This window comes from Arvicola amphibius, chromosome 11, assembly GCF_903992535.2.
Source record: "Arvicola amphibius chromosome 11, mArvAmp1.2, whole genome shotgun sequence".
NCBI lineage: Eukaryota > Metazoa > Chordata > Mammalia > Rodentia > Cricetidae > Arvicola > Arvicola amphibius.
The window spans coordinates 72600896-72626504 of record NC_052057.2 but is presented as its reverse complement, the minus strand read 5'-3'; the positions used below and the strand labels follow the sequence as shown (position 1 = coordinate 72626504).

At 36.1% G+C, this 25609-nt stretch overlaps 1 protein-coding gene across 4 annotated transcripts in view; it reads left to right on the top strand.

The window, feature by feature from the left end:
• Window positions 1–25609, top strand: part of C11H8orf34 (chromosome 11 C8orf34 homolog) — a 365888-nt gene that overhangs the window by 271169 nt on the left and 69110 nt on the right. For all 4 annotated transcript variants that reach the window (XM_038347783.1, XM_038347781.1, XM_038347782.1 and 1 more), the window contains exons 9-10: window positions 1419–1501; window positions 17471–17547. In XM_038347783.1, the coding sequence (XP_038203711.1) occupies window positions 1419–1501; window positions 17471–17547 (160 nt within the window). The remainder of the gene's footprint in view (window positions 1–1418; window positions 1502–17470; window positions 17548–25609) is intronic.

The following is a 25609-nucleotide window of genomic DNA, read 5'->3' as shown; positions in this document are numbered from 1 at the left end:
AGGGATCAAACCTTGGTGATCAGTCTTGGCCAGAAGTGCCTTTTTACCTGACGATCACCCTAATGAGCTTTCACAATATAATAAACATGATTATATAAATAAAAGGCTATTATGCAGTACATAATATGGCATATCTGTAATATATACACAGTAATGTACTATGTGGCATGTAGTGAAATGCACACTAATCAATATTATAAAAAGGGGAGCATAATTTACACATGTTTATAATTTTCAAAATGATAAGGAAACAAGATATGAATTTACCACGGTATACAAATCATAGGTATTACTGAGAATTTTAGCACTGGAGCCCAGTATAGTTATGAATTATACTTTTATTTTTAGCAAAACTAAATATTACATGCCATGCATTTGTTAGTATTTCTCTAGGAAAGCATTTGCTCTGCATACAATAAGCGTGAAGATACTGGGAGAAACTTCTGGACTCAGGCTTGCTTCAAAGTCTCCTTCAACATTTACAGAACTGTGCTTTTTTAGGGGAGAATTCTGTGACATATTGCTGATACCCACCTTGTTCTGAGAAGACAGTTTCTGAATGCTTCATAAACAGAGTTGAATTTGATCTTGCCAGGTATCATTTCTCTGTATAGACATAAGGATACATCAGCTGGGAGATACCCCTCTGCAAAGGACCTACCCCATCTTCCTCCATGAGGATCCCTAGTACCTTTGCCAGCACTGGGCTGTTGAGCACAGCAGGATCCTCCTTCCTACCCCTGGCAAATGGGACCCTGGCCTCCATGTGGAAGAGAAAGTGTGTGTGTGTGTGTGTGTGTGTGTGTGTGTGTGTGTGTAAAACCACTGAGCAATGATAAAAACTCTAAAGGGTACAGGACCCTGAAGTCAGCTGCACACCACAAGGCATCAGACTTACTTTCCTTCTTCTTAAGAGATTTTGTGGTTTAGTGAAAATATTTGCTGTAAATATTTCTCTGCTTAGGCTAAGATGTAAAGGCTCTAGATGCTGGAGTCTAACACAGTGGTTCTCAACCTTCCCAATGCTGCGACCCTTTAATATAGTTCTTCATGTTATGGTGACCCTCAACCATAAAACTATTTCATTGCTACTTCATGACTGTAATTTTGCTAGTGGTTTTAATTACAATGTAAATATCTGGTATGCAGGCTATCTGATATGTGACCCCTGAGAAAGGGGTCACCACCCACAGGTCAAGAACAACTGATCTAGCATAACTGTATATACAAGAGCAGATAGAAAACCTTTTCTTACAGGTTAGGAAAAGCAACAACTTGGGGTTAAGATGAATTTAGTGAAAGTTTACGCTTACTTTGCAGAATCATGCTTGATTTCGGAGTCTAGAGGTTTGGCATACACTTCTTAGTTTGCCATTTAGCCAGGTTGCCATTTCCAATGATGCTTTTTAACTGTTTAGGCTTCAAGGGGACAATCTGTTGGAAAGGACAGATGACACGCTACTACTTCATTCTCCAGAGGAGATGATCCCAGATTCACTGGGTAAGTTTTAAATCCAAATGTATTTATTGAAGCTTTACTAACCCTTATCATTTACGAAAGTGTCTTTCCCAAATTGTCACGTGTACATCCTGCCCAACTGGGCTCGGAAGGGCAAATGAAGAAAGGAATCCGGAAGTGTGCATTCTGAAGCGGCAGCTATGTGTTGGCTACTGTCAAAACTGTGCCCCTAATTCTATCCGTTTAGAATGTCGTTTATCCCTGTTGGCTCTAGAGAAAGTGAAAGGACATTGTGAGTTCCTTGAAAACTGGCATGTCTCATGCTCCCATTCTCATGGCATTGGTCTAGTTCATATTCTTGGAGGAAAACAGCAACATCTTACTGAAGATAACACACAAACTCTCTCTCAGTCATGTGCTAAATTGGTGTTAACATTAAATATTACTTGTTTCTTCTCTAACACAGACTTCATGTTTCCTGAAGAAGTCTGAGCTGTGCCTTTCTCCTCCTTCCTCACTAGTAAAATACCTTCATTTCCTCCCACTGTACTGTGTCCTAGCTTGATTTTTTGTGGCTATGATAAAATACCATGACCAGAAGCAGTGTGGGGAAGAGAATGTTTATTTCAGTTTACAGATTACAGTCTATCATCTAAGGAAGCCAGGCCAAGCTCTCAAGTCATGAACCTGGAGGCAATACTGAAGGAGAGACCGGAAGGAAGGAATGCTGCTCAATTGCTCGCTCTCTGCTGCTTGCACAGTTACATTTCTTACATAGCCCAGGCCCACCTGCCTCAGCATGGTATCATCTGCAGCGGGCTGTGCCCTCCTTGATCAATTATTAATCAAGAAACTATTCCACAGACATGCACAAAGGCCAATCTGATGGAGACAATTCTACAGTTCAGAGTCCCACTTTCTAGGTGTCCTAGTTTGGTATCTGCTACTGTCATAAGTCATTGACCAAAACTACTTTATCTCAGCTTACACTTCCAAGTCACAGTCCACCGTCCAGGGACGCAGAGACCATGGATGGATACTTCTTACTCGTTACTTCCCATAGCCTGCTCTGCTTAACCAGGACCATATGCCCAGGAGCAGCACCCCAGAGGTGGACTGGGCCCTCCCCTATCAGTCACTAACAAAGAGAATGCTCTACAGACTAATCTGATGGAAACAATTGCTCAGCTGAGATTCCTTCTTTTTAGGTGACTCTAGTTTGTATCGAGTCGACCAAAACTAAGCAGTTATGTGTAGGCTTTGTGTCAAGTTGGTAAAAATTCATGACACCCAGCACCACAGATGTTTACTTTATTGTCTTTCAAAAGTAATAGTTTTTATTCCATACCAATTTCTATAGGATGCAATGCATGCAATGCAAACTCTATCACTTAGTATATGAAGCTAAAACGAGAGCATTTCAAAATGCTTGCAGAGTAAGTGGTACATGTAGTACTTTTCCAGTGACATCTAAGTTGCTTTACTGCTGTCTTCGCTGTCTGTATTCTAGCTGGACACATCACATGGAATCAATATTATCAGAGAAATCATAATAGAAAAATATTTTCCTTATTCCTGAGTGGACAATGTCCTAAAGCAGACACAAAAGTTTATAACCACTAGAGATTCAATGAATCAATAATGCACTATGCATTCCAAGAGCTAGAGAGAGGGTTTTGAATGACTTTTACAACAAATGAATGAAATAATGAATGTTTATAAAGATAAATACTTTTAATTTTGTACTTGCATTTCACAAATACTTACTGAAACAAAACATTCTGAGGTGCTCCACTAATCTGTATAGTTTTCACATTATAATTTATCATTTTAATTAATTTAACTTGAATTAAGATTGAGGTTAAAAGAGAGCGAAAACTTCAACTATAGGAAATTCGGAGCCATGGAGCTGAGGGGATTGCTTAGCAGGGAAATTGCTTGTTGCCTATATATGAAAGTTGAGTTCAGATCCTTGCCCCCAACATTTGCACACTGGGCAGGGTAGCACACTCTTGTAAACCCACCTGTAAACATATGTGCTGGTGGAGTAGAGAGAGAAGTCTCCCAGAGAGAGAAGTATCCCAGAGACTCACTGGCCAGCCAGTCCTGCTAATCAGTGAGCTCCAGAAACAGGTGGAGACCCTATCTTCAACAACAATCAGATGGGAAATGAAAGAAAAGGACTCTAGCCTCTGGCCTTTGGAAACATCCGCACAGTGCATATACCTGCATGCATGCTCCATGCATGTCAACATGCATGCCATATACACATAGCTTTTAAAAATAAAATTAAGAACTATTTGTTCAAAAACACCAAGGGAAAGAAGCCACAAAATGAGGAAAGTTATCTGCAGTATAGTTTTCATTGACCAAAAATGAGTGTTCAAATATGAAGATCATCTATGATTTAATAAGGTCAACAAATCCACTGAAAAATCATCAACAGATTGAATGAACATGTCACAGAAGAGGAAATACAAATGTCAAGTATATGAAATATGACCCATTACCTTAGAAGCCAGGAAAAATCAAGTGGACACTATTATGAAGTGTTGTTTTATAACCACTTTTGGTATTAATTAAGAAAGCTGACAAAAAGTGCTAGCAAAGACAGGGATTTGCTTCTAATAGGTGTTGGTGTCTAAACAACTTGAGAACGGTTTTCCATTATCTTAAAATCTTGAGTATTTATAGAATGGAAACCCCAGAAACAGTGTATCTAAATAAACATTTTTGAGAAACTGGCTTTATGCACCAGGACATGAGGACAAGCCTTGTTAGAACGTTCATGGATGATGAAACCAATGGACTGTGGAATTGTCACACTGTAGGGACTCATGTGCATTTCAGCTGCACACACAGGATGGATAAAGTCAACGATGAGCTGGCAAATGCTTAGCAAAAACTGGTTTGCAGAATGATGATTTCCATGCTGTAATACAGCTCAGCCACTGCGCAATTTTCAAACAATCAACCGGAAACAGCAGTTGGTTCTTGGAAGCTGCTATGAGAAAGTATGGGGTGCCCCACGGATTGAGCCTAAAGATCATGAATGTTGATTGGACAAAACTAAGCCAGAGGCTGCCATTTTCATGAAGTTTAAAATGAGATTTCTAGAGAGTGTTCTCCAGGAAAGCATACATAAGTGAAAGAACTGCAGTACAAGAGGGGAAGGATTGACTCAAAAGAGCCGTTTTCTTCAGGATATGGGGAAGCTGAGATGTGATAGGAAGGAGCCCAGAGGCAGATGAAGGCTTTGGGAATGCTCTGATTCTTAAAACGGGTTACAAGCTGGGCTGTTCAATTATTATACTTTCTAAGTTAAATTTACTGTGCATTTTATTCATAGAACACCTTTTATATACTTTATTTGAAAATTTTGTGTACATATAATTTCATACATTAACTATTACCTAGTAATAATATTTAAAAATAAAGTGATCCAGGAATATTAACCAATACCGGTGGCTACTTACAAAGAAATCATGATGGTTTACCTGTGTTCAGATCGGTTATAGAACTGAGGCATGCATATTTTCAAGCTAGTTCTTAAAGGCTGACAATGGAAGCAGAGTCCTAGGTGACTAGCCACCGGGAGGACCTCATTGGCCATTCAGCAACACTCATTTGGCTTGTTGCTTCAGCCCGAGTATCTCCTCTTGTGTATATTGCAAAGCTTCCTATGCCCAGGCCATTCTTTCCTCGGTGGTAGCAGCTTCCTTCCGCTGCCTGTAGTATTCTTACCATTTGTCCTATGGTCATGTTTAGTGTCCCTGACATCCAGTTCACACCAAAAGCTTCCTGTTTTAAAGTCCTGTTTTTGAAAAGGTATTTGTTCTCACTTCAAATGATTTCATGCTTCTTAAAGCTTCATGTTGAACGTAAAAGTAACACAGCACAGAAACTGTTTAACAACTTGGCCATTTACTAGACCATATTCTCTTTAGAAATTGCATATACATATTTACTGTAGAATCTTAAATATCCTGGGAAATTAAACAATACATCTAGTAGTATGTTTTTTATTATCCTTACATCCACTGGAAAAATGCATTCATTACGTCTAAGCTCTTTTTCTTGAAATATTTATATCCTGCTTTTTCCACACTCAAATATTAGAATACCTAATTAGGAAATTGAGAAACAGGAGTTTATGCTTCAGGACATTCCTTTCCCCTGAAGGCAGTCAAATCGTGAGACCCCAAAGTTGAGTATCTTTAGCATCATTCAAAAATCTCTGATGTGACTTACATGTCAACTATGCATCTATACTGAACTTGGCTCAAGATAAATATTTCATAAATAGACCTAATTCTGTGCGGAGAAGTTCTTGCAACACAAGCAGCCATGGTAAAAAAAAAAATGATGACAAGAGGAAGCTGATCAAAGCTAAACATCGTGACGAGCATTCAAGATTTCAGATCCCGTCAGCATGCTCAACCAATAGATTAAAATTGCAACCCAAGAGTTCAAAGACAGTTATTTTTTTAAAAAAATTATTGTTCCATACTTCTCTGTTGTTTCCATAAAGACTCACTTTCTATTACATTTTATGTGATTAAAAACTTGAGCAACTATTGGATGTACCTTCAAAACACAGTTGCTCGTAAGATAAATTTCCCTACAGTAGCAAGAACATAACTGTTTACGTGTCTGCATGTGCTAGTTAGCACTAGCAACAAAATATACTTCAAACACATGAAAGTTTGTCGCTACAAATATGAGGCATTGAATTTTTATTTTTATGATGTCTGTTTGCTCACTTTAGTTTGTTAGATTGGTATTCCATCACAATTGTAGTCTTTTTGTCTGGGTACATTGGCCTTTGTTAATTTCAATAAAATTCTCACCTGCTCTGCGAAGTCCATGCCAAGTGTGTTCTGCTGGGTTCTAGGACTGCCATCATCCCATAGATTTCAGCGAATATGACACCCATAACCACAGAATGCTCAAGACGTTCAATTAGCAGAGCATAGCCTAAAATGTTGACACTATCGCCACCTCAAATATGTTCATCTTTTATTAAAATATTATCGTTGTATATGTATTCAAGTGAATGCCATGAGACAGTAATAGAAAATTTAGTTCAACATATTTGAAAACACATAGTGTGTAGTGGTTCTATAATACTTGTTGAATAATGAATATGCAAAGATATACATAAATGGATGAACGAATGAAATCAGGCAAAAAGACACCTATCTAAAACTTATCACATGGTCACTGAGAGGAAATAGAGAACACACATCATACTTCTAACTGTAAGATTTCATGAAATTCATAAAAAGGTTTCTTTTAGGACTTAAATATATGTATACATGTGTGTATATGTATATATATATATTCAATTTAACACATACATTTAATTCAATTTTATATGTATATGTGGATGTTTGTATCCCTATAAATTATTTTTACTATAGAAAATAAATTTTAATATTAAGTAAATATTGTACTCAATAATTTCAACTCATAAACTGAAAAATATAATAAATTATAAAATTACAGTCCTTGCTTACAGTTTGATAGAATGTAAATTAATTTATTTATTAATTTTTTCTTTTGTTGAAACTAGATTATTTTCTCACATAATATATCCTGGTTACAGTTTCCCCTTTATCTGCTCCTCCTTGTTCCTTTCCATCTCCCTTCTCATTCAAAATCACTCCCTTTCTGTCTCTCATTAGAAAAGAACGGGTTTCTAAGGGATGATAATGATAACATAATAAAATAAAATTGATAAAACAAGCACTATCACATCAGAGTGGACAAGACAATTCAACAGAAGCAAAGGAACCCAAGAGAAGGCAAAAGAACCATGACCCACTCACTCACACTCATGGGAGCCCCATACAAACACTAAATTAAAGCCCATAACATTTGTGCAGAGAACCTGGTGCAGACCATTGCAGGCCCTATGCATGCTTCTCCAGTCTCTGTGAATTCATATGAGCTTTGTTCATGACTTAGAGGGCCTTGTTTACTTGGTGTCTTTCACTTCCTCTGTCTATGACACTTTTTTGGACTCTGCTGTTGGGTTCCTGTAGCTCTAAGGGGAGGGATTTGATGGAGACATCATATTTAAGGCTGGCTGTTCCAAGGGCTTTCACTCTCTGCACAGTATCTGGCTGTGGATCTCTGTATTCCCATGTGTTGCAGAAGAAGGTTTCTTTCTTCGATGATGATTGAGCAAGGTCCTGATCTATGAGTATAGAAGAATAGCATTAGGAGTAATTTTATCAGTCTTAGTTTCTGTTTGCGTTTGTTTGTTTTTTAGACCAGTAGTACTTGGTTTTACCCAGGACCCTAAGTTATCAACCAAAACAGTGCCAGGTATGGGTTCTATCTGGATGACATTGGGCCTTAACGCAAGTCACATGCTTGTTGGTTACTCCTGCAAGTTTTGTGCTATCATTGCTATGGCATATCTTTCAAGCAGGACACCATTGTAGATAAGAGGGTTTGTGGCTGAATAGGGGTTAATGTTTTGCTTTTGGTAGTATGTAGGGTGCTTTCCTGTACCAAAGACACTAGGATGTAGGGGCGAAGACTCTATGTAGTTCCTAGCTCAACTTTGCCTTGTTCAATGAGTTGTGTAGCTGCTGTCTTCAGCAATGGGGCCTTGTCTTCATTTTGTGGGCAGCAAACAATAGTCCTGGCTATAGCTTGGCTTGTTTGGGGGATTCCCATAGGGCCTTTGCCCAACAAGTCTGTTAAATATATACCAATCCCTGTAGTGGAAGCTACATTTGGTAACAAGATAGCTAGCTGGGGCCCTGTCTCCAGTCATTTGACAATTTCACTGAGATATGTATATATTTTAGGAGATGTCTGCTGCACTAGGTTTCCACACCACCTTTCAAATCGCACTTAATTTCAGCTATCTTTCCCGGTTTTCCCTTCATCAATTTCTCTCTCCTCTTCCTCTCTCCTCTTCCTTCTCCTCCCCACTTGATTCTCCCAGTCAAGCTTCCCCATTTATCCTGTTTATCTATTGTATTTCCCTTTTCTAATTAGAACTATTTCTGCCCTCTAGTCCCTTATTCTCTTCCTAACTTGTGTGGTTCTATGGATTGTAGTTTAGTTATCATTAACTCAACGACTATTATCCACATATAAGTGAATACATGCTATATTTGTCTTTCTGGGTCTAGATTACCTCACTCAGGACGCTTTTTATTTTAGTCACATTCATTTGCCTACAAATTTCATGACGTCTTTTTCTTTTAATAGTTGAACAACACTCCATTATGTAATGTACCACATAGTCCTTTACCCATGCTTCTGTTAAAGGACAGCTGTTTCCAATTTCTGGCTATTATCATACAGCAGCAACACACATAGTTAAGCAAGTGGGTTTGTGGTTACATGAAGCATCCTTTCGGTATATGCCCAAGAGTAGTACAGCTGGATCTTGAGATAGATTGGTTTCTATCCTCCGGAGGAAACATTCCGGTGATTTCCAAAGTGCCTTTACAAGTTTGCACCATACCAGCAATGGGTATGTGTTCCTTTTATTCCATATTCTTACCAGCATGTCACTTACTTTATTGATCTTAGCCATCCTGACAGGTTTAAGATGAAATCTCATAGTAGTTTTGATTTGCATTTATTTGATGGCTAAGGTTGTTAAATATTTCTTGAAGTTTTTCTCTGTCATTTGAGTTTCCTCTATTGAGAGTTCTTTGTTTAGATCTATACCCCATTTTTAATTGAATTACTTGTTTTCCTGATACCTTGTTCTTCTGTTTAGTTCTTTATATAGTTAGGAAGGCTACATGGTCATTCCAACCACTCAGCAGCTCAGACCCAAAATAATTACACAGAAATTATATTATTTAAATTACTGCTTGGCCCATTAGCTCTAGATTCTTATTGGCAAACTCTTACATCTAGAATTAAACTTCTCCTCACTCTGCCTTCTTTCCCCCAGCATTATTTAGTTTTCCCCACCTAGCTAAATTCTGCCTTGCTATAGGTCCTAAGCACTTTCTTTATTCACCAATGCTATTCACAGCATACAGAGGGGAATCCCACATCATCTTTATATATGTTTGATGTCAGTTCTGTGTCAGGTGTATAATCGGTAAAAATCTTTTTCTCATTCTGTAGGCTGTTGTTTTGTCCAAATTATGGTGTCCTTTGCCATGCAGAAATATTTTCATTTCATGAGGTCAGATCTATTAATTATTTGTTTTAACGCTTGACCTTATAATTTTCTTTTCAGAATGTCTTTTACTGAGCCAATGAGTTCAAGGCTATTCTCCATTTGTCTTCTTTCCGCTTTAGTGTATCTGGTTTTATGTTGAAGTCTATGATCCATTTGGAGTTGAATATTGTGTAGGGTGATAATTATGGATCTATTTGTTTCTTCTATATGCAACAGTCTAGTTTGACTAGCACTCTTCATTGAAGATGCTGTTCTTTCCCAGTGTATGTTTCTGAATTCTTTATAAAAAAAAATAAGGCATGTGGATTTCTATGTGGGTCTTCAAACTGATTCCATCGATCAGTATGTTTGTTTTTGTGCCAATACCATGGTGTTTTATATTACTATATCTCTGTAGTACATTTTGAAATCAGGATGGTGATACTGCCAGCAGTTCTTTTAATATTGTAGATTGTTTTAGATATTCTAAAATTTTCTTGTTTCTCTATAAATATGAAAATTGTCTTTTCAAGATCTGTGAAAATTTGTTTTGGAATTTTAGGGGCATTGCTTTGAATCTATTGTATTGAATTTTGGTAAGATAGCCATTTTCACTCTACTAATCTTGCTGAATCATGATTTATGATTAAAGATATCCATGTTCTGATATCTTCTTCAATATGTTTCTTCTCAGAATCAAAGTTTTTTACTTGCTTGATTGGAGCTACCCCAAAATATTTTATATTAATTTAGGCTATTGTGAAAGGTGTTGCTTAAGTGATTTCTTTCTCAGTCTGTTTGTCATTTATATATAGGAGGTGAACTGATTTTTGTGAGTTAATTTTGTATCCAGCTACTTTGCTGACAGTGTTTCTCAGGTGAAGGAGTTTCCAGGTAGATATTTTCAGGTCACTTATGTATTCTATCATATCATCTTCAAACAAAGATAGTTTAGCTTCTTCTTTTCCAATTTGTATTCCTTGGATCTCCTTTAGTTGATCTCCTTTAATGTTCCAGGTATGGCTTCAAGCACTGTATTTGAATAGATATAAACAACCTTGTCTTGTTCCTGATTTTAGTGGAAATGCTTAAGAGTTTCTCTCCATTTAAGTTGATGTGCTCCCTGTGAGCTGCCTTTATTGTGTTTAGGTATGCCCCTTGTGTCCTTAATCTCTCCAGGATTTTTATCATGAAGAGGTGTTGGGTTTTGTCAAAGGCCTATTTTGCATCCAATAATATGAACAAGTGGTTTTTGTTTTTAATTTTTTATATGGTGTATTTGATCCATCCCTGATTTTCTGGGATAAAGCCTACCTTGATGATGGTTGATGATCTTTTTTATGTGTTCTTGGATTTAGTTTGCAAGTATTTTATTGAGAAATTTTTCATGAATGTTCATAAGGGAAAATGATCTGTGATTTTCTTTTTTTTTTTTTTTGGTCTTTAAGTCATTTGGTTATCAGGGTAACTTATAAAAGGAATTGGGTAATGTTCCTTCTATTCCTATTTAGAAAAATAATTTTAGGGGTATTGGCATTAACTCTTCTTTGAAAGTTTGGTAGGATTCTGTGCTAAAATTATCTTCTGCCCGGCTCTTTTTTTTTTTTTTTTTTTTTTTTTTTTTGAGAGAGAGAGAGACTTAATGACTGCTTCTATTTTGTGCTTATCTGACCTTGATTTAACTTTGGTAAGTTGTATATATCAACAAAAACATTCATTTCTTTTAGATATTTTAATTTAGTGGAGTACAGGTTATTAAAGTATTTTCTTATGATTCTCTGGATTTTCTTGCTGTCTGTTATATTCCTCTTTTCATTTCTAATTTTGTTAATTTAAATATTCTCTCTTTTAGCCAATATTCTTGCCTTTTAGTTAATTTAAATAAGAATTTTTCAATCTTAATTGATTTTCTAAAAGAATCAACTCTTCATTCCATTGACTCTTTGTATTGTTTTCTGATTTTTTTAATTTCAGTATAGAATTTGATTATTTATCATCCTCTACTCCTTTTCAGTGTGATTTCTTCCCTTCATTTAAGAGCTTTAAGGTGTGTGTGTGTGTGTGTGTGTGTGTGTGTGTGTGTGTGTATGCTCACATGTGCTTCTGTCTTTTGATTTTACTGAACTCTTTATTTATTCCCCTTAGGTTTTTTGGTTTTTGTTTGTTTGTTTATTTTTGGACATAGTTAAGCTCTTTATCTTCGAAGAGTTTTTTGTTTGCTTGCTTGTTTGTTTATTGTTGATGTTTGTTTGTAATTTTATTTTAATACCTTCTGTAGAGCTTGATATATATCAAGATAGATATTGTACAAATTTGACTTTACCATGGACTGTCCTTCTTTAGGTTAGGAAAATTTTCTTCTATGATTTTGTTGAAAAATATTTTCTGTGTCTTTTAGTTGGGTTTCTTCTCCTTCTCCTATTCCTATTATTTTAGAGTTGGCCTTTGCATAGTGACTCAGATTTCCTGGATATTTGGTGCCAGAAGTTTTTCAGTTTTAACATTTTCTATTATAGATGTATTCATTTCTTTCATCATGTCTTCAAAGCCTGAGAGTCTCTCTTCTATCTTTTGCACTCTTTTTTATGAGTCTTGCCTCTGAGGTTTCTGTTCCAGTTCCTAAATTTTCATCTCTACATTGCCCTCAGTTTGGGTTTTCTAATGATTCAGTTTATTGATTTCATTTCTACTTTCAGGACTAGAACAGTTTTTTTGTTTTTGTTTCATGTTTGTGTGTGTGTGTGTGTGTGTGCATGCATGTGTGTTTGTATGTGTGTGTGTGTGTGTGTTTATTTCCTTACAGCGTTTGTGTTTTTGTAAATTTCTTTAAGGGATTTAGTCATTTTCTTTTTCAGGACCTCTGTCATATGCTTAAAGGTTATTTTAAAGTATTTTATTTGTGCTTCGGTTATTTTGGCATATTCAGGGTCTATTATGTTAGAGTTTGCAGAGCTTTAGTAGAGACATGTTTTAGTTTGGTTTCTATTGATTATGTTTTTTTGGTGGTATTTAGGCACCTGGGTTTGGAAAGAATGTAATTCTAGGTGCTGTTATCTAGTCTTGTCTTTGTTGGGTGTGCATTTTGTTCCTTGGTTTCTGTTTCTTCCTTAGTTCTTAGGAGAGTGTGATATCTGTGTGTTGCCTCATGGGAAATTCTTTTGGTTCTTTTTGGTGTGGCCAATGGAGCTCCAAGTAAGAATGTGTTCCTAGGTATTGGGAACAAACACTTAGTAATGTGGATGAACTGGGGTGGGAAGAATGGTTTTACTGAAGGGAGGAAAGCAGTGTGTTACACTGGGATCTGCTTAGTTCGTCCCCTGGGGTTGGGTGCAGAGAGTGAGGAGAGATTGCAGCAGAAGGTCTGCTGAAAAACTGGACATGAGACTGTGGGTTTGGAATTGGAGGAGAGGAGCGGGAGATGAAGATCTTGAGTTAGCCTACCTATTTCCCTTGATAGAGTTTTAAGTTAATTTCAAAAGATTCAAATAAGGTCCAGCTTGCATCTTGATTTAATGGGTCTTTGCATACTAGTGTATAAGCTGTTAAAAGTTGCTTTTAATAGATAGGTGCTGAAGTATTATTTGTAATTGAATGGCTATTTCTTAGCTTGGTACAATTTTCGTTTTCCATCTTGACTTTATCAAATAAAATGTGCTACTTTTAATGGATCTACTCTGTTTAGAAGTGCTGTAGGTAAATTATCTTAATTTATGTTTTCTCTCGAGTTAGTATCATAGTGGAGGGCACTCTGTGTTCTATAGTGATATCTATGTTTATATAGAGATAAGTTTGTACCCAAGAAATTGAATGAAACACTGAATAACCAGAAATAAAGATGCCATGAGCTACAACCTTGGACTTGTGCCAAGTTTTTTAATGTTTCCCTACTCACTGACCATAAGGGGCTTGAATTTTTCAACATTATAACATCTTGCCCAGAGTACTTATTTCATGCATTAGGAAAATCTATCCCCATTTACACATGAGTTAAATGATTTTTTATATAATCATATGGCTTTAAAAATATTTTTTAAATTAAAATAGAAAACATCCCTATTTCCACCCTCCAGCCCCTCCCAGATATCCTCATTCTGACCCTTTTCATGTTTCTCCCTGAAACTGTTTATTTTCATTGATTATCACTATTATTACATACCTATGTATATGTATGCACAAATATATAAACACGGGTTGTAAAATCTACTTTTGTTGTATGTATATATATGGTTTCAGGGCTGACCATTCTGTATTTATAAACAATAAGAAAACTCTTCTTTCAGCTGTCAAGAGTTGTCTACATTTTTTTGTCTAGGGGTAGGTTCGATAAAAATTTCTCCCTTACACGTTACCATGTCTATTGATACTGTTTTTGTTCCAGTCTCCTTAATGTAGCTATTTCTAGCAGATATAATTTTTCAGTAGACTTCCTGGTATTCTGGCTCTTAAATTCTTTCAGCCCTCCTGTCTGCTATGTTTCCCAGGTCATCCATGCAGGAGCTGAAGTGAAGGGGCTTACTTTAGGGCAGGGCTTCATATTATTTTTTGTTTTCTGAATTGTGTCTAGATTTAGTTTTCTTTACTCATCTCCCTTTGCTATAAAAAGAAGCTTCTTTGATTAGGACTCTTTTAATATTAATAAATATAAGAATCAAGCTAATAAAGCCCAATGGTCTAAAATACTTTTTTTCTAAACTGATTTTTAAAATTTCAATATAAGAAATTAAATTTAACTAGGGAAGTTGATGGCATCTGGTATAGAGTATAGATGTGACATATAATTATCAGTATTACAGACTTCTCTAGAAACGGTAAATACCTTTCTATATTGCACTAATTAACCTAAATTGGCAACCATGTAGAAGAGGTTCCCACAATTTTATTCATGTAATTGAAAGCCACCACTCACCCACTTCTCTAAGATTTATAATAAACAGTCACAACTTCTAGCTTGATCTGGTGAATAAATAAAACCTTTACCATTCAAAAAGGTTTCACTCAGCAACTTATGGGAACAGATGCATAAACCCACAACCAACCATTAGGTGGACCTTGGGAAATCCTGTGCAAGTGGGGGAGGAAAAATTATCTGAGCCAAAGGGAGCAAGGAAGAAACAGGAAATCACACAGTCAACTGACTTGGACATATGGGGGTTCACAGAGATTGAACCACCAACCAGAGAACTTGAATGGGACTGACCTGGGCTCTCTGCACATGTGTATGTGCATAAAATAGGTCCACAATAGGCTGGAATGGAGTATAACAAAGATTTATTTATTTGACAATAAAACTCACAGTTAGAGATCCACAGTCCTCTGTGGGCACTAGAAGCTGGGAACTGAATCCAGCAAATCACCAGGCTTCACATGCTTTTATTTGTACTTTTTTTTTTTAACCTCAGACCCATGCCTAATGGGCTGATATCTAAAAGGCTATTGGCTTAAGGAGTTCCCACAACATCTCCCCCTTTTCTCTAAATAAAAGGTTTCTAAGCCTAATATAAAACTATATACAATAAAAACAAATGTCAAACATTGTCTAGAGAAAAGAAGAGGCAAAAACACACATAAAAATTTTGAACTACAGCCAGCATGACTAGCATCAAACAAGAAACATATGCTAAATGTCCAGTCTAAGATAATTAGCAAATAGCAGAGACTATTTCAATAGTTAGCCTATCCTGAGGAGTCTAAATATTATATTAAAATGTCTTGATAAGTTATTAGAGGAAAGTAACTATGACTATCTAGTCTCCAACCCTATCAAAGACCTGAGAAGAGAAATAATATTAACTGATTTAGAAACAAGTACAATCAAGCAACTTCCAAAAAGTGCAAGAAATGACAGAGCCAATCAGATCCCAGGCCCAAAGTCTCATTTGCAACACTGGGGCAACCAATTTTGGCCTAGAGTATTTGACAGACATTTTCAGAGGCAGGATAATTTGAAAGACCTTATCTTGGCAAGTTTTGGTAGTGGCTTTTGCTTTTATCTTGCTTGCCCATTTAGACAGTATTATCAGCAGGTGAAGAAAAGGCAATTCTTTGACCAAAGGCCGGTTTTGCCAAGAAGAAAACAAACTTCAAGTGGAGTGTCTTTGGTGCCCAATATTCTCCCAAGAATAGATTGGTGCTGCCAGGAGCAATTGTGTTTCATGTCAACAGAATCCTGAATTATTTAAATGCCATATTCTAAAGTTCTTTGAAGTGTTTGAAGATTGCCTATCTGTGTGGAATACACTCTCTGTGTATCTAGGGAACCTGACTAATCTAACTATAAGTATGACAGCCACGGATGACTATTGATGTATAATTCTTAATACCTATATAGCTTAAAGACTAAGGCTTCAAATTATAAATTAAAGAGATATGCAACAAATGAGGACAATAACTCAAAATGTAACAATACATATATAAGTATCTTGATCAGAGGTAGAAATGTATAGTACAATATGATAAAACTCTTAAAATTGCATCAATATACAAAATGTCTTAAGCAGAGGTAGAAGCATGCATACAATATGACAAAATAACTTTGTATATGTGTACGATAATTATAAGCAGAAATACTAACATACACAGTATAAAAATATAATTTGAATTTGTACCAATATACAAATTATCTTAGACATGTTGGGAGCCGAAATGTAGGCATATTAAAGAGGTCCACAATAGCCTGGAATGGAGTATAACAAAGGTTTATTTATTTGGGGATAAAACTCACAGTAAGGGTAGAGATCCACAGTCCTCTGTGGGTGCTGGAATCTGGAAACTGAATCTAGGAAAAAAGGGCCATGCATGCTTTTTGTCTGCACTTATAGTACTTCAGACCATGCCCAAATGGACTGGTATCTTAAAGGCTATTGGCTGAAGGAGTTTCCACAGTACCTTTTTTTTGTTGCAATTGTGTGGTTTGGTCTTGTTGTGGGATTCTCAGTAGAGGGAGCTAAGGGGAGAGGCTGTTCTCTAATTCTGTTGCCTACTCTCGGGACCCTTTTCTCCTGCTGGGTTGCCTCACCCAGCCTTAATAGACAGGATGCCTAATCTTTCTGCAACTTTCTATCCCAAGGCTGGTTGATATACTTGGAGGTGTTGCACTATTTCTGAAGAGAGAGAAAGTAGATGGAGGAGGAGGGAGATTTCTGAGAGGGGTTGGGAAGGGAAAAGGAAGGAGAAACTAATAGGGCTAGGGAAAAATTAATTACTAGATTAATTAATAAAAATTAAAAACTTATAGATTTTAACCATTTGCACCATTTCTGACTCCTTCACAATTTGTCATCTGAATTAAAAGAAAGAATACCAATTGATGGAATTGATACTTAAATTGCATAACCCTTTCCTCATCTAAAAGAAATCATTAAATGAATAAGAAGTATAACATTGCAAGACAGAAAACAGACATTAAAAATAGATATATACCAAAATATAGCTGAATAAATGTTAAGAGTTGTGTTTGCCTCATTTTTATACTTATTTTTGCTTTTAATTATAGAGGTAGTGTGTGTGTGTGTGTGTGTGCGCGCACACGCATGCGTGCGCACGTGTGTGCGTGTGCATGTATAAGTGCAGTTGCCCACAAAGGCCGAAATAGACTGCTAGATTACCTAAAGCTGTAGTTACAGGTGGTTGTGTAAAAATAAAGTAACTAGCTCTTGCACATTTTTTATTATACACTTCTTTCTGAATTAGAAATATGTTTATGTGTACATATATCTATAAGCTGAATACATATCATTAAAGTCTATTAATGAACATCATGATAATTTGAATTAGTTCAATTATGTCGATATCCTCTTACTGTCATAAATCTACATATTCATGCATCAACAGTGTGTAACTTCTATTTTTAAAAATTAAAATAGATTCTTTACCTGGGACTGAAGAAACTCTCATGGAGGAAGGTGAAGATTTTGAGAGAACATCAAAATTAACAGAACTTGTAAGTATATTAATTTGTTTTTGTTAAATCCATAACAAAAAGTATATTAATTTGTTTTGTTAAATCCATAACACACACTAACACACACACACACACACACACACACACACACACACACATTGGGGGCCAGGGGAGAGAAAGCACTAAGATAACATCCACAAAGAACAGAAATAAGCATTCTTTTCATACAGAATTCTTTAAATGCATTCACTATTCCCTATACATGGCAGAGTTTCCATAGCAGCAGGTGACCCCTTTACTGATTACACAGCAGAGCTGTTTTAAGCTCTTTGGGCAGTTGTGGAAAACTTGACTGAGGTGGTAGTTAACTCTTGTGGAAACTTTAAGGTGGTAGTTCCTGTGAGGTCAGCTGTTACTAGAGCATAGGCACTTTCTCAGAGCTTATGAGTTGCCTTGTCCAACTTTGTCCAACTTAACAAATTGAACTGTGTGCATCCTAACAGAAACTAAATGTTTTCTGTATCTTGAAAGCTTACATATTTCTTAATACCTGCCATGCCTGCTACTTTCAGATGTGAAGCCCTTGCTATTTTTGTTGTCTTTACCAAAATGAAATGGGATTCAGTTTCTGATTTTTAGTGAAATTCAAGGTTAAAAGAAAAAATACTGGAAAGCCAAAAATTTCTATGTAAATTCTAAATATAAATGACTTGAAAAGATTTTGAATTGCTCCAATCCTCCGGCTAATGCAGTCATTTATATTTAGATGGCGTTCATATGGTGCTGGCAAATTCTCTGTGTGTTTGCCTAGGTTCCCTTCACAAGGTCATACGGATCGAGGGGTTTAAACAGTAGAAGCATATTTCTGGCTGGATGTGGAGGTAGAAGGTGGAGATAAAGCTCGTGCCTTGGAGACGTCTGTCTTCTGCTCATGTCGTCACATAGCTTTTCTTTGTGCTGGTGTGTCCCCATCCTCCTTTTACCCAAGATGAACCGCCAGAACTGCCACCAACACTGGCTTTAAGTACCTTAGTCACTGTATTTCAGAGAATTAGATTTTTTTCGAACCTCATTTACAACTACATTTTGAGATAATCATACAAATTTTAGAAATATAAACCATAACCCATGGTGCTGTGATGAAATAGCATCGAGACTATACAGCATTTCATTACAGTTGTCATCTTTTCTTTTGGATATCATAATAAAATTAATTCTTCTGAAAATGCTAAAGAAATCAATGCCTCCTTTCTAAAACATTTTCTCACTGTGGATATCCTGCTATTTATTAAAATTTTACATTTCTGTGTTTCTTCTTATGTATTACTTGCCCCTGCATTCTGATATATAGCCTACTTCTTTATTTATTGTCCATATCATCCCAAATATGAAATACAAAAATCCAGAAAATTTTGTTTTTCTAATTTTCTTTTCTTAACTGAATATTTGCACATAGTAGGCCCATAATACATGTGTTTTATATTAGTTGCATAACTCTGAAAAAATATCCTCAGCAATGAGTTAAATTCGCTAGAGCCCTAGAAACAGTCAGCGCCATCTTCATGTTTTATAGCAGTTGGGCGTTTCTGTCCCTTACCTCTGTGATCCCAGTCACAGTCTCAACTCTTGTCTACAGTATGGATACCTATGGTTGAGAAAACATGCTTAGAGAAGCTCAGTCACTAGACCATTATTGGAGCAGTATATTCTTACTAAATATTTTCTTGTGTAGCTCACAACCGCTTCCTCGCTACTAGTCCTTGTTCTACTTCGACAGTTTTAAAACCAATCGGTGTTCCTTCTAACAACACTCAGGTATTTGTAGTTACGTTAGTTTTCTTTCTATTGCTATGCAAAATACTCTGGCCAAAACAACTTAGAGGAGGAGATGGTTTATTTGGACTGCACCTATGGATCACAGTCCATAAATGAGGACTCAAGAAGAATTAAAAGCATGGATGAATGTTTTTTGCCAGCTGACTGTTTCAAGCTTAGATAGCTTTCATACATATCTCAAGACGGCCTGCCAAGGGAATGATGCTACCCACAGTGGCTAGGACCTCCTACATCAATAGCAGTGAAGACAATCATTCATAGATATGCCCACAAGTCAGTGTGATCTGGGCAATCTCTCAATTGAGATCCCTTCTCAGATGACACTAGCCAATGTTAAGTTAACAATTTAATCTAAGATACAATACGCCAGCATGCCCCATCCTAGACAAATTATTCAGACAACACACAATTTTTTTACTTTCGACCAATGGTTACATTGTATACTTTCAAATAAATACACCTTGGACACTTTCTCTGAGTAGGATCCTACTTGCCGAGTCTCCTGTAAGCTATGAGTCAAGTATAACCAAATTCAGCACTTTAGATATTGTTGTCATGTCAGAGAGGACAGCAGGATCTGTGATTGAGACAAATAATACTTTTTGATTATTAATCAGGATCGCATCAACTTTTCTTTGAAAGGTCATTTTTGTATTCATGAACTCCAGGGCACACCCATCATGGCATGATAGGAAGGCTGGATCATCATTCAGATTGTAATTACTCGTCAATCATGATTTTCTCAGAGGTTTATTTTACCATCTGTGAATTCTAGCAAAGTTTATGTTTCTCCCTGCATGTCTTAACAGGAGTAGCAATCGTGGCTCATGTCTGTAAATCTACCACTTGGGCAGTGAAGTTAGGGGGGACAAGAGTTCAGGGTGGACAGCAAGTTGGAGGTCAGTTTGGGGTACATGAGATCCGTCTGATCAAAAAAAAATTTTTTTTAATTAAAATGGCACTACAATATTTTTTTCTCCAGATTCTTTTATCTAAGAGCCTTGTCAAATAATCTCTATCTACAGCATTTGTCTTATTTTAGAACTTCTAATATTCCAGTGGGAAAAAATTAATTAACTTTGTTTAATTAAATTATTTGTAAGTGACTTCATATTGGCTCTTAGAGATGTTTACCTTCTTTCCATAATGATCAAACAATGCTTTTCTAATGAAAAGTTTTGTTGCACATTCGTTCTGTTTTTATTCATTCAATGGATTTTGAATTCTTAAAACGTGTTTGATTCTGTTTAACTACAGCTAAACCATTTAAATCTCCTTTGGCGATGAGTAACAATTAAAATAATACATAAAAATTAGTATTATAAACATGACAATTTCTATGTGATAGCTGTTTTTAGTATGAAGAAAATGCAGATTTAATAAGCTAATTATTTTAGGATGATTATATTCTACATGTAAATTGCCTAAAGTGTGCATTCATAGTAATTTGGACATTATTTTCCATAAACCAAAGAGAAGTTTGTAACTTTTTCTAAATGCTAATATGGAATTAAAGCAAAATAGCTTTTCTTTCAATTATTGTAACAAATGTACAACATATCAGAGCAAATTTTAGTGCTATTCTCAATGAATATGTCACAGATAGTAAAGTCATTTCATTCCCAATTCTGCTGTCTCTGTTTCCTGGCCTTCCTGTTGAGTGGTGTCCATGATTAATTGGACTTGGCTTTTATGCTTTTTTCCTCATGGCTGAATCTGTGCTTCCAATATTTCTTGTATATTTTAGTATTAGAAAGACAATGATTAAATTTAGATTATTTTCTTTCTCCACCAATTCAAAGCAAGTTGTTTTTCTGAAAAATTTCTCTTCTTTTTCTATGGTCTAGACAGTTTTTTAGCAGACACATAATCCATGCAGATTAAAACTGGATTTGTCAGGTAAATCCCTTTATTAAAAATGGGTGGACAATAAAGAAAAAGTCTTCAAAAGGAAAATCCGAAGCAGCAGGTATTGACCGTTGTGGCTTAGCTTCTTGAGTGTAATAGACAGCTGTTTTCGATCAACAGTTGCTGAAGATTTGCATAAAGGCTTTTCAAATTTTGCAATTCCTATAGCACTCTTAATCTTAAGATTTTTATTTTGTTTTCACGATATTAATTAATTACGTGGATCAGAGCAAACACATAACTGGCTATCACGGCTTACAGAAAACAGAACAAAAATCAAGTGCAGGACTTCTGCTGAGGTTTCCTGAAATGCCGGGGAGTAACTGAAGTTATATTTTCCTTTTGAAGTATTTTTTACTGTGGGATTTATGTAACATTGGCTAGAGTTAGTGTGTTCTTACCGATGGTAGCGCTGTGTAGAACACTGTTATTTCCTGAAGCGTTTCTCACGTGTGGCATCACTCTCCTGGCCTTTTGTTTCTCTGTGACTTAGTCACTTTGAAGTAGATAACCATCCTGAGAATGAAGTTGCATTTCCTTTTAAGAGAGCAAATTGAGGTTTCATGACATTTAATGATGTATCAAAAAAATAGAGTCAAAAATAGAGCACAAGACAATTCCTGTTTCTTAATGTGGAAATGCATTAGATACTAAGTCCCTGTTAAATGGCTACATGCAATATAAAGCAGGCACGAACCATGCTATCCTCATTGGCTAATCTCAAACAGATAGCATTTGTCATCAGATTAAACACACAGTGAAAAGCTTGAGTTTGAGGGGTTGGGTTCTAAAAGGTGGTTCTTTACAAAAGGAAGGGATCATGTGAATTTGGGGTCTTATAGATTAGGTTTTCTTACATCTTCCACAGCTGGAAAGGTCTGAGAGACTGGGGTGTCAGCACACAAGGGAGGTGCTGGCAGTGAGGGGAGAAATAGCACACACCTCACGCTGCCATGGCCACCTTCACCCTGATGCTTAGGTTCTGGAGATTCTGGGATTACCTCAGTATAAAGTCTACCCTGTTCAACTAGATGCCAAGTTTGGTTAGTTCTAAGTCTGTGGGATACTGTGTCTTGTGAATTGGTAAATAAAGTGCCTGCTTTATTTGATCCTCTACTGCAAAGTGGATAACATAGGCTTTTGTTCTTGCCTGATAGTTTTAACATCTAATAAGTACTAAGATTTGGACCTGTCTGTAATCAGAAAATCACATATTTGTTCATTTTCCAACAATTACATGCATATGAATTTTACAAAGTATTTATTTAATAAGGTCAAAATAATATCAATCCTTTAATAATCCAAAGAGTTGAATATAAAGAAGCATTTGTGTTTATAGCAACTGTAACACAAACAATTGCACGGTCCCTTCAGAGAGTTTTGACAGCAAGAACATTGTTCCTAAATGGGAATATTTTGATGAATTGTTTTTTGCTCATTTAAAACTTATTCCTCAAGTGGTGTGCATAGGTCAGCACAAAGCCTCTCCTCTATTTCTTTTTCCTGTCTGAATGTTAATAAGCAGAATAGAATCTTCTTATATTAAATCCTGCATGCTTTGGGGAATTGTGTTAAAGGAGGAATTCCATTACACACAATGAACATTGATTGCTTAGCCTAGAGGAGATCTGTAATCTGCTGGGATCTTATGGCTTTTCTAATATGCAGGTTGCTGATGTACCATTATGTCTACTATCCAGTTGCGTGACTGTTGCTTTCAGGCCAACTAGTATGTGCTCACTACTGCTTGAGAGATTCATTCTTCTATTTCTACCCACCTCCCAAATTTTTATTCCTTCTCTTGTAAGTCATACATGTACACATTTGAAATATTAAAATGAAAAGGTGATAACTGGAAAGCAATGTAAAGCTCATATATCTTCGATATATATGATTGACCATTAAACTATTTACCTAACCATGGATTTTGCTATCTGTACTTTCCCCCTTATCTTACTAATGTGTTTGTTGCCAACCCCCATCAAATCTACCCTCTAAAATTCTCTCTGCTTCATTGTCTTCACAAGATGACATTTTGAGACATCTTATACATTCTTTTCTACATTGAAGTATACTATCATCCAAGTAAATTGTTTTACATATTTTATAGGGTATATACTTCCATGTAAATTGATGTAAAGTTTTAATAGCTTGGTGAACAAGTTTCAATGTTTTTCTTGCATTAGATAGTGTGTAAGGAAAACAGATTGACAATCAGCATTTATAAACTTCAATCTAAGTGTGTTTTATTGGACTTATACTCGTAGAAAATAAAAAAACAAAAGAAATGATGTTCATTACCATCTCATCAGGTAAAAGCCTTAAATTATGGATGGTTTTGTGTCGTGAAGCAATGTGTTGACAAGTTGCTGGCAGGTGATTGGAGCGATGAATCGTCTCTAAAGAACAGTGATGAATGCCTGTGTCGCCCAGTGCTTAAGGTTATCATTTTCCTCGTTTCCTGTGTGGAATTTTGCTTGGTTTTTATGACTTACAGATCCAGCTTGCCAGTAAAGCTGCTAGAGACGAGGTCCTACAACAGGCCAGTTTATCTGATCGAGTTTTGAGATCTGGTGTGTTTTTCCTTTAAGCATTTCAGAGAGGTTGATCTCTATAATATCAAGAGTGGAAATATTGGGCCAAACCTATGCAAATATTATCTTTTAAAATCTTGAAGAGTTTTGAAAAACGTAACTTTTAACTGCCATGTTCATACAGGAAAGATGACCTAACAGGGTGAAGTATGGTACAATACGTGATTTAACATTAATTGCGGCTTTGGAACGTAATTCAGTCTTTCTATATCCTTTCAGCGCATCTCGGTAAAAGTATGACATTATTGAGATGAGTTAAATTTTGTACTTATTTTGTAAGGTAATGTGGCAGGAGAATGAGTACAGTTGCAAGCAAATACAATTGCTCCTCCTGGGGAGATGATACCCCAGAAGACACGGGGCGCTCTTCTTGTCCAGGGATCTTACCACGGTCTATTCATTTTTGCAAAGAGAATAAGCAAAAAGGAAAGCATTTTTGATATTTTCAGTATTTTGAAGTCATTTTGATTCCTGTAGATTGTATTGGATTCATATGTTACTGTGCTGAAGAGGAAGGAATGTGAAGTGGTTGACGTTTGTGATGAGAAATAAAGCCCAACGTCTTTGATTATAACTTGTGTGGGGGCATGCTCCATGAAATGCACAACTATGGACTCCCTTAATAGATGTAGAAAATCATTATGTTAATAAAGGGATTTCCTTCCATTCTTGTCTGTTTTTCACCTAAAACAACCAGATACAGAGTTCTTTTCTATAGAAGCTTGCATGTTTGTACCCTTCGCTTAATCTTCCAACTGCATTTATTTGGACCAAATCTTCTTTTCTTATTATAAAAGTGGTTATAAACATAACTGTAGTTTCAGGAATGTGCTTACTCAAATAAACTGAAAAAAAAAATCCTTTCTGTTTGTTAACCTTTTATTATTTGTAGGTGATTTTAAAATAACATAATTTTTTAAAAAATTCTCCTGAATGAATATTTTGCTTGCATGTATATTGGTGCACCAACTGTGTTTCTAGCATCCCTGGAGACCAGAGAGACATTAGAGTTACAGACAGCCATGAGCTGCCATGTGGGTGCTGTAAATTGAACCCAGGTCCTCTGAAAGAGCAGGTCATGGTTGTAGTCACTGACTCTCCAGCTCCCTGTTTTCTTCATTTTAAATAGAATGATAAGCACATTCTCAAAGAATTTCATATAGCTAGTTATAAAGTCTGTATATTAGTGTGGCCTTGTATCATATTTCATTAATGTCTTCTTATTGTTCGTCTTGGAAAGTATAGACTTAAACTTTAGTGTTAAACACCAAGATAATATTGACATACTTGAACAAATGTCAGGCTTTAGGTTGGATTTTCCTATCATGTGGTCCCAAGTTATCAATGTGATCAGGAGCTTATGACATTACTTAGGAACTCAGCTTGCCAGTCCCATGGATAATCTTTTACATCACACTTCCTGGCAAATAGCAGATTCTGAGTCTCTTGGTGTACTGCACAAATATTAATTTTCTCTCTTTGTTTTCATATGAAAAGAGCTATAAACACTGACTTAATTTGCTTGGGATTTGGTTCATCGGGTAATTCTTTAGAGGAAACACTGTGCATATAGATTTTAGATGGTCCCTGAATGCTTCATGCAGGCTAAATTCTTTAAAGGTCAAAGCCTTTAGCACTTTAAAATTCTTGATCTGTTTCATAAAAAGTCCATTTGGCTTGTTTGCCAAGCATCAGAATGGCTTACCAGGATTAAACATTCTTACATCATATGTAAGTAAAAATAAAAATAAAACTCACAAAAT